Source organism: Hemibagrus wyckioides, linkage group LG04 (assembly GCF_019097595.1).
Source record: "Hemibagrus wyckioides isolate EC202008001 linkage group LG04, SWU_Hwy_1.0, whole genome shotgun sequence".
NCBI lineage: Eukaryota > Metazoa > Chordata > Actinopteri > Siluriformes > Bagridae > Hemibagrus > Hemibagrus wyckioides.
The window spans coordinates 32,818,828-32,828,698 of record NC_080713.1 but is presented as its reverse complement, the minus strand read 5'-3'; the positions used below and the strand labels follow the sequence as shown (position 1 = coordinate 32,828,698).

The 9,871-nt window shown below is 40.2% G+C and overlaps 3 protein-coding genes across 4 annotated transcripts in view; 2 read left to right on the top strand and 1 right to left on the bottom strand.

Annotated features, from left to right (window-relative positions):
- The window catches only part of LOC131352337 (solute carrier family 12 member 1-like), a 41,003-nt gene extending 40,901 nt beyond the window's left edge, over positions 1–102 (top strand). Inside the window, exon 20 of the mRNA XM_058388360.1 lies at positions 1–102. This exon is cut by the window's left edge and continues 921 nt beyond it. The gene's annotated coding sequence lies outside the window, so the exon portion shown is untranslated.
- Positions 103–1,038: 936 nt separating this feature from the next.
- Positions 1,039–4,603, top strand: dut (deoxyuridine triphosphatase). Of its 2 annotated transcripts, none has more exons than XM_058388354.1 (7): positions 1,039–1,269; positions 1,701–1,878; positions 2,370–2,461; positions 2,748–2,792; positions 3,238–3,312; positions 3,399–3,469; positions 4,389–4,603. In XM_058388354.1, the coding sequence occupies exons 1-7, from the start codon at positions 1,185–1,187 to the stop codon at positions 4,443–4,445; spliced, it is 603 nt and encodes a 200-aa protein (XP_058244337.1). In that variant the 5' UTR covers positions 1,039–1,184; the 3' UTR covers positions 4,446–4,603. The 2 variants fall into 2 exon arrangements, with proteins under 2 accessions (XP_058244337.1, XP_058244335.1); XM_058388352.1 differs by having other exon boundaries at positions 1,210–1,328.
- Positions 4,604–4,737: 134 nt separating this feature from the next.
- Positions 4,738–9,871, bottom strand: part of fbn1 (fibrillin 1) — a 187,853-nt gene continuing 182,719 nt past the window's right edge. Inside the window, exon 66 of the mRNA XM_058388350.1 lies at positions 4,738–8,208. Within this exon, the coding sequence (XP_058244333.1) occupies positions 7,819–8,208 (390 nt within the window). The 3' untranslated portion in view covers positions 4,738–7,818. The remainder of the gene's footprint in view (positions 8,209–9,871) is intronic.

Here is a 9,871-nt window from a genome sequence, read left to right as displayed (position 1 = left end):
AATATTAATGAAATAATTACTATATTTCAACTGAGAGATTTAAAATAAGTGTGTGTTCTTATTATGTACTCAATAAAACATTTAAAAAATAACAGTATTAAACATGTGCATTAATGTTATTATTATTGAACAATAAAATCTGTTAGTACACTGAAAAGTCACTGAAAAGCAGCTCACCCCCCTGCTATCAGAGCCAGGACTCCACTCCCAGACACACATCAGGACTGACCGTGGTCAGAAAGTCTTTACCTCAATCAGTGTGCTGTCTTCAGCAGGACAAGCTGAAAAATAAATAACATTATAAACACTGAGAGTGTGATTATAAATCATTATAAACACAGAGGGTGGGATTATAAATCATTATAAACACAGAAGGTGGGATTATAAATCATTATAAACACAGAAGGTGGGATTATAAATCATTATAAACACAGAGGGTGGGATTATAAATCATTATAAACACAGAGAGTGGGATTATAAATCATTATAAACACAGAGAGTGGGATTATAAATCATTATAAACACTGAGAGTGGGATTATAAATCATTATAAACACTGAGAGTGGGATTATAAATCATTATAAACACTGAGAGTGGGATTATAAATCATTATAAACACAGAGGGTGGGATTATAAATCATTATAAACACTGAGAGTGGGATTATAAATCATTATAAACACTGAGAGTGGGATTATAAATCATTATAAACACAGAGGGTGGGATTATAAATCATTATAAACACTGAGAGTGGGATTATAAATCATTATAAACACTGAGAGTGGGATTATAAATCATTATAAACACTGAGAGTGGGATTATAAATCATTATAAACACTGAGAGTGGGATTATAAATCACTCTTGTACAGTTGTGGACTGTAAATACACACAACTGCATCCACTGGTCATTTGCACGTGTTTTCTGTATTTGCTCAGTTAAAATGGCCGCTGTGGGGCAGCAGATTCAGTCTGAACGCATTAGAAGAAGCGCCAGCAGCAGAGCGCATGCGCGATTCAGTCTGAACGCATTAGAAGAAGCGCCAGCAGCAGAGCGCATGCGCGATTCAGTCTGAACGCATTTGAAGAAGCTCCAGCTTGTACACACAGATCTGCTAGTTTAGGAGAAACTGAGGTCTTTCTGTCTCCATACCTCCTGAACAAACATGCGGGGATCACTTTAATCAACATGCTCTCTTCTTCCTTTGTGAAGTCTTTGATTTATCGCGGGCAAAGACTGGCACAGACAAGATGCTGTTCCTCACACAGACACGGTATCTTTCTTTATCCATGATATTACAGAGGACATCGGAGAGCAGAAAAACACGAGGATGTGAATAACACATTAAGTTTGAATTCGTTGTTAAAATATGTCATGACTTTAAATGTGTGTGTTTGGTAGCGCAGAAATGGCTGTGCTTGTTTGGAACTGTTCTGATTGGTCACAAACTAAGCGCTCCTATTGGTTGTTGAGATAGTGGGTTCTCCCAAGTTGTGTAATATCATTGGTTAAAAAAGCGCGGGGAGGTGGGGCTTACTTTCGCGCGCCCTTTAAATTAGCCGGGGGGGGCGGGGGGCTATTACATTGGCGCGAGAACATTGGCGGTGTTTCTGAGGCGGCTTTTTAAAAACGAACAACATATTTATTTAATCTATTCCGCTTTTTTTAGTTTTTGTCTGTTTTAAATCTGTCCTCGTTTTTCAGGTGAAATGCCGTGCTCAGAAGTGACCGATTCAAACTCAGTGTCTCCTGTGAAGAGGAGCAGGACTGAGGAAGTGAAGGAGAGTAGAGGTAGCATCATGCTAAAGTTCGCTAAACTGTCGGAACACGCCACAGCACCGACCAGAGGCTCGGCTAAAGCCGCGGGATATGACCTGTACAGGTGGGAGAAAGTCTAAGTCCTTCCACATTTCCCTATCACCTCACATTCCCCGGATTTATAGTGCAGTCATGTGAGGGTTGAGGGGGTAAAATAAAGCCGTATTATAGCTCCATAGCTCAAATGCTTGGATTCAGAGGGTCGGTTCTTTACCCGTATCTTTATACAGAGAGCGGAGAAAAACACATCACATTTTTCTGAAGTAAATTGTTTTAATCATGCTTTAAAAACACATCGGTGATCAAATATTCCTGCATGAAGATCCTTATTATAGCGAATAATACTTGTATCTATTACATATTCATGATGTGAACATTAGCTGCTTAGTTAACTCTCCAATAATCTCTATAATCACGTTTATTTATATTCCATATTTCTAGGGCTTTACCTTAGAGATTAAAATTGAGAAAGAATGTAAGTGTATGGAGACGTGTTTAATAAGAAAAGTTGTATAAATAGTTGAATAATTGAGATTATTCTGCGCTGTGTGTTAGTGCCTATGATTACTCCATTGCACCGATGGACAAAGCCATAGTGAAGACTGACCTCCAGATCGCTGTTCCTGCAGGATGTTACGGCCGAGTGGGTACGACACCAGCTCCTTTATCTGTCTCTTGTTCACACTATTTCCAAAAGTTTTGGGACGTCTGTCTTTACATGCACATGAATGTAATATGGAGTTGTCCCGCCCTTTACAGCTATAACAGCTTCAACTCTTCTGGGAAGGCTTTCCACAAGGTTTAGTACTCCTGTACGCAATGGTCTGGAGGGGTGTCCCAATACTTTTGGCTATATAGTGTATCTCTTAGTCGGATTTAACAGTGTGTGTGTGTAGTGTTAAGTCTGCTCACGTTGTGGTTTTCATTCCTCAGCTCCTCGCTCTGGTCTGGCAGCCAAGCACTTTATTGATGTTGGAGGTAATGGAGTCACTCTTTCTTGCATAGGGTTAGGAAATTTGTATTTTAAACACGTTCTCATGCAGATACAAATTCATGCATATAATCCTGTACAGCTTTGTTAGGAAGTGTTTGTGTTTAATGTTCTAGAGGAGATCTGATCAATAGGCTAATGGTCATTAATAGCAGAGTTTATAAACTTATAAATAAAAATAAAAGGCTGTTTAGTTATAGTGGATAAATATAACTATTTAGCTAATAGTGCCACAATAGTGTTTTCTATAGCTGATTAGCTAAAATAGTGTAGTTAGTTATAGCATTTCACCCTGAGACACTAAAACTGAGTGTAGTAACACACGTGTGTCTTAGTGAACTATAGTTAAGGAGGAGGATTAGAGATGTTCCAGATAACTGAGGGGTCAGTGGCTGTGCTAGCGTCTGAGCTTGTGTTGTGCATGTTGTTCAGCTGGTGTGGTGGATGAAGACTACAGAGGAAACGTTGGTGTTGTGCTCTTCAACTTCAGCAAGGAGACATTTGAAGGTACATTTTGAAGTTCTGACAAAGAAATGGCTTTTGAATATCTGAATATGGGTTTATTAGTAAATGGCGTTTTGTTTGCTGTGCAGTGAAAAAAGGAGACAGAGTGGCTCAGCTAGTGTGTGAACGGATCTGCTATCCTGACCTGCAGGAGCTTGAGGTAAACCCACAACTCTGTGACTCAGAGGTTTCTAAAAATTAACTAAAGCGCTGCAGAATAAGATCAGAGAAGTGATTTATTTTCCATCTCTCTATCCACACAATGGTCCTGACCACAATACTACATACAATAGTGTGTGACTACAGCTGATCCACAGTGTAGGTGCAGGGTTTGTGTTAAACCTTCCATTAAGTTCTCCTACACCACTGCTTCACCCCCTCACTGGTTTCCTGTAGCTGCTGCATCAGATTTAAAACGCTGATCTAAATGGTCCAGCACTCACTGACCCCTGATTAAAACGTACAACTGACCTCAAAGCTCTTACCACACTCCACACTGCCCCACACTCCCTCTGAGCGCCAGCACGGATCCACTGCTTCACAACCTTTCAGGCTATGAGGAAGACCTGCAGCAAAGCTCTTCTCTCCTCTGGAAGTGGGGTAGTGGAATAAACTTTGAAGGAAAAAAACCTGCCCTAAATCTTAGTGTGTCTGTAGTGCACTAAAGATGCACATGGCCAAAAGAGTGTAATTAATTAATTTTAGTTACCTGGCTACTTTGTCATTATCTTTAGAAGTATAAAGTTTACATTTTGTATTAATCTGAGTTCTGGTCTTGTAAATTACTTGTTACGCTACACAACGTATTCTAGCTCTTCATTAGTCTAATTCTCTCTTCCAAACAAAATCAGACATCTGTGTCTTAGGGATTAAGATGTTGGACTGCTGATGGGGGGGGGGGGGAGTTGAGTTCAAATCCCAGGTCCATTGAGCCAGGCACTTAACCCTCAGTTGTATAAAATGAGAGAAATGTAAGCCACTCTGGATAAGGGTGTCTGCTAAATGCCATAATGTTACTGCAAACATAAGTGGGCCGGATGTTAACATTTTTGGGTAACGTGTTTTACTCTTGTTTTTAGACCCTGGACGAGACGGAGAGGGGTGCTGGGGGATTCGGCTCCACTGGGAGGAACTGAAACTGCTGCAGTTTAAATTAAATCTGAAGTTATGTATTTTGTAAGTCCATTGTTCCAGGTGTATTTGGTTCTGATGTATTGCCTTGGAGGGCTGCACTGAGCCACCAGGTAATGTTACTTTTATTCAGTTACTGTAATAAATATACATTTTATATGAACATGGTTGAGGTTCTATTTTTTTTTTTTGCTGTGGTCGCTCTTTTCTCTTAAAAAAAAAAATTATATATATTAATTATAAATAAAATGTGTATCTGTGCTCTTGTGTGAGGAACAGAAGACTATCAGACTGGAATGGAGTTACTGAAGGTGTAGCAGTTTACCACAGTACAATTTATTCCCATTAATTTTATCCAGTTACACTTTAATGTTGTGGGATGTTTGTGAAACAGGTTTATTTCTCTAGCTACAATGGGTCATTTTTCTCTAAGTTGGTTCTTCTCCTGAAGATGTGGGGAAAACGTTTTCCAGCTTCATGAGTGCTGACACTGGAGACTCCTTCATGTTACATAAACACACTTCATTATGTGGAAAGTCCACAAGGTGAATCGGCTGTTGCTATAGAAACGATATGAACCCGTGATGTCCAGCTGTGCTATGGTCAGAGCTGCTGTTGGAGAAATGTCAACAATACCTTCTGACCAATCACAATCAAGAACTTAGCAGCACTGTTCCAGAAAGATTTCAGGGGGGGGGGAAAGGAGTGACTCGGGTACCCTGTTAAAACCAAGACATTCTTTTATTGTGAATTTACACCTAAACTCCTCGTCGATGTGAACACTGAATGATGGTGGTGTCTCTGAAGGCACTGACTATATTGAGAGTGTGTGTTTTTTTTTTTTTTGGCCTGAAAGGCCTCAGTGCAGTAGTCTGTCTTTCTTTTATCTTTCTTTCTTTTTCTTTCTTTCTCTGAAAGGTGAAATGTACAGTTACACAAAATCAGAATAAAAAAGTAGTTGGTCTTTATAATGAGCACCATGGTGAGCCCTTCAGTCCAGGGCACTATACATGTGTTTATAAGAGATCCCCAGGTTAAACGTGGCATGGTTACAGTAATACACACGTACTGCGCAGAGTAGCGAAAGGCATTAAGTGGCATCAGTTTGACAGTTTGCAGTGCATTCATAACTCTAATGTTGATGTGTTATTAGCACCAGTAAATACGATTAAAACACTGAGCTAGGATAGACAGTGCAGAAATGAAAGAAGCAGAGTCCTGTATCACCACAATGGAACCCAAACATAAACAAAGCAACACTTCAGCTGAAAATAAACAGCACACAATTTTCCCCTTTAGCCAGAATATGTAAAATTCGTTTGTCATACTGAACCACTTGACAAACCGGAGGCTTCCTTTACCGTGTTCACATGTGATGAGCCACTCATTTATTAGCCCCATTAAGAGACACATGATCTAGAGCTCCTGAAGCTAACTAGTTAAACACAAATGGTGTGTTAATGTGTACATTGTCCAGAGGCACCTTCCGTCTTTGCTGCTTCCTTCCACGCTTCATTTCTCTCCCTACTGTCTCTGTACACAGTAAAATGACTGGTCACGTGTGGTCATGTGTGGTCATGTGTGGTCACGTGTGGTCACGTGTGGTCACGTGTGGTCATGTGTGGTCATGTGTGGTCACGTGTGGTCGAGATGAAATCACAGTTACTTTTTGAAGCTTTTCTTCAATTTTTGAATCAAACAGTGGTTTAGGAATGAATGCTGGAATCCATCGTTCCCACTCGTGTTTTTCAGTTCAGGTCTAAACATGTACAGCTCAGAAAATCATGGCCTCAGAGATGATGTTTGTGAAGCTGGTTTCTGGATCTTCAGAAGAATTACATGACTTATTTCTGCACAATTTGAGATGGCTAAGTAGCTCAACTAATCTTGATCTCTGCTTGATGATAAAAACATGTCACTGGTCTGATGGTGTTAGTAAAACTGGGCTGAAGTTAACATTTTCATAATTCAAAGCTGCTATCAAATAAAATGGAGGATTACCCAGTAAAAATAATGTAATGTGGTGACTGAGTGCTGCCTCGCTGCTGAGATGTTCAACTCTGAGTTCCTGACTTGGGAATTCCGAGTGGAATAATCACTCTGTTGCACTTTTCCATGTCACAACAGGACCAGAAGAACTCACTTTAATGGAGTGCAGCATCTCACATTAGATCTCATAGAATGAAGGAAGGTGCTGCTGAAATGGAGTGCAGCTAAGAGGAGGAAGAGGAGGAGGAGCTTCTTTCACATGGCTCATGTGGCTGTAGGGTTCATGTGTTCGCTGCACTTTAAAGCCTCCAAACTCCAGAACAAACTAATCCATCAAACCTCTAACATACAGCTACATTCAGGATAAAGAGGAAATGTGGACTTTTATTTTTGACTGAAATGTTACTTTTAAGCTTTAAATTTAAAGTGGTCAGAAACACAGATTTGGTCAGATGATTGATTTAGTAAATGATATTTCTGTCTCCTGCTCAAACACAATTAACTTCGTGACTGTTTCAATACTGTTTTTATCTGCCCTTGTCCACTTTCCCTTTGACCTAGTCCCCTTAGCTATACCAGTCCTGCTCTGTGATGGAGTTGACCACGCTAGTCTGCAGGACCCCAACTTACCCAGAAAGCATTGCTGCAATCTTAAAAGGTTTTCTTTTTAGAATGGTGAAGCTAAGAGGTCTTGGGCTTTTATTAGGTTTTGTTCTTTGTGCTCATCCATCTGTACCTTCTACTAGCAAGTTAGCACATTAGCTAATTAGCAAGCAGGCTAGTTAGCACATTTTACTCTGTTAACTGATTAAAATATTGGGTAATTGCTATAAACACAGGCAACTGTCCAGTTAAAGGGATTGAGCGACATTTAATCTGCATGCTACTGATTAGCCATCAAGCAAAGTCAGGTTCACTCTATTAGCTAGTTGCAATGCAACTTAGCATGCAAGCTGGTTAGCAGTTTTTACCCTTGCAGTTAATCGCCACCAAGCAATAGCTTAATGGATTAACCATGCTAGCTAGCTTTATTCTATTAGCTTATAATCCCATTAGAACATTAGCATCCAGAGTGAGTGCACAGGTTATGAAGGAAACTGTTGAATCTGAGAGAAAATAGCTTCAGCTACATGCTGCTTGCTGAGAGCGAGCACTTATGTGGACAGGGGAAGTGGACAAGGGCACAGCAGAGACTATGCTGTAATTCAGAGTGTGTGTTGGATCAGAGAAACACTTTGACGCTGCAGCTTTCAGTTCTGTTGAATGTAGATAGTGTTATTACTGTTAGGCTTATTTCTGAGAGATGCTGTGGAGAGATCGGACCTCTGAGGTGGAGATCTTAGGCTTAAGTAAATAAGAGTCCTCTTCGATGGTTTCCTTGGTACGAAGCTAATGCAAGTCGATCTGTAGTTTAATGTGTAGCGTTTCTCCCAGTTCTCCACTGAGGTAGTCTTTATCCTTCTGGTCCTCTAGCGCCTCCAGCTCCTTCTCTCCATACACGGGAGCACTGCTGATTTGTAAATAATAAACTCCAGGCAGAAGGTGGTGGCGCTTGTTTTTGGAGACATGCAGGAAGCTGACTCCGCCCCTCTGGTTGAGTTTGAAGAGGCCGGCGTCGTTCCCGAAGTCGATAGCATAGCGGACATGGTTTTTGAGTGTGGAGAGTGCTGGCAGGAACTCCATGATGTGATCATTAGCACTTAGCTCACTGATGCTCAGGTTAAAATGAATGACATCATCAACATCCACGCTGGCTGAAGTAATCACTTCCTGTTTGACCTGAAACCAGTGAGAATAACATTGTGAGATTAACACTATGTCCTGAACACTGTGAGATTAACTCTGTGAGATTAACAGTGTGAGATTAACACTGTGAGATGAACTCTGAGATTTACACTATGTCCTGAACACTGTGAGATTAACTCTGTGAGATTAACAGTGTGAGATTAACACTGTGTCCTGAACACTGTGAGATTAACACTGTGTCCTGAACACTGTGAGATTAACTCTGTGAGATGAACTCTGAGATTTACACTATGTCCTGAAACACTGTGAGATTAACACTATGAGATTAACACTGTGTCCGGAACACTGTGAGATTAAGACTGTGTCCGGAACACTGTGAGATTAACTCTGTGAGATTAACTCTGTGAGATTAAGACTGTGAGATTAACACTGTGTACTGAACACTGTGAGATTAAGACTGTGAGATTAACACTGTGTACTGAACACTGTGAGATTAAGACTGTGTCCGGAACACTGTGAGATTAACTCTGTGAGATTAAGACTGTGAGATTAAGACTGTGAGATTAACTCTGTGAGATTAAGACTGTGAGATTAACACTGTGTACTGAACACTGTGAGATTAAGACTGTGTCTGGAACACTGAGATTAACACTGTGTACTGAACACTGTGAGATTATCTCTGTGAGAATAACACTGAGATTAACTCTGTGAGATTAAGACTGTGAGATTAACACTGTGTACTGAACACTGTGAGATTAACACTGTGTACTGAACACTGTGAGATTAACACTCTGTACTGAACACTGTGAGATTAACACTGTGAGAATAACACTGTGAGATTAACACTGTGTCCTGAACACTGTGAGATTAACACTGTAAGATTAACACTGTGAGATTAACACTGTGTCCTGAACACTGTGAGATTAAGTGTGAGATTAACACTGTGTCCTGAACACTGTGAGATTAACACTCTGAAATTAACTCTGTGAAATGAACTCTGAGATTTACACTGTGTCCTGAACACTGTGCAATTAACACTGTGAGATTAACTCTATGAGATTAACACTGTGAGATTAACTCTATGAGATTAACACTGTGGGATTAACACTGGAGATTAACACTGTGAGATAAAGACTGTCCGGAACACTGTGAGATTAACTCTGTGAGATAAAGACTATGTCCTGAACACTGTGAGATTAAGACTGTGTCCGGAACACTTTGAGATTAACTCTGAGATTAACAATGTGAGATAAAGACTGTGTCCGGAACACTGTGAGATTAACAATGTGAGATAAAGACTGTGTCCGGAACACTGTGAGATTAACTCTGAGATTAACAATGTGAGATTAAGACTGTGTCCAGAACACTGTGAGATTAACAATGTGAGATAAAGACTGTGTCCGGAACACTGTGAGATTGACTCTGAGATTAACAATGTGAGATTAAGACTGTGTCCAGAACACTGTGAGATTAACACTGTGAGATAAAGACTGTGTCCGGAACACTGTGAGATTAACTCTGAGATTAACAATGTGAGATTAAGACTGTGTCCAGAACACTGTGAGATTAACAATGTGAGATAAAGACTGTGTCCGGAACACTGTGAGATTAACAATGTGAGATAAAGACTGTGTCCGGAACACTGTGAGATTAACAATGTGAGATTAAGACTGTGTCCAGAACACTGTGAGATTAA

Bases quoted from the DNA above. Each gene is read 5' to 3' on its own strand.
- dut (XM_058388354.1), top strand. From the start codon at position 1,185: ATGCTCTCTTCTTCCTTTGTGAAGTCTTTGATTTATCGCGGGCAAAGA. The intron at 1,270-1,700 runs GTATCTTTCTTT...CTCGTTTTTCAG, and splicing joins CTGTTCCTCACACAGACACG to GTGAAATGCCGTGCTCAGAA. The intron at 3,313-3,398 runs GTACATTTTGAA...TTTGCTGTGCAG, and splicing joins CAGCAAGGAGACATTTGAAG to TGAAAAAAGGAGACAGAGTG.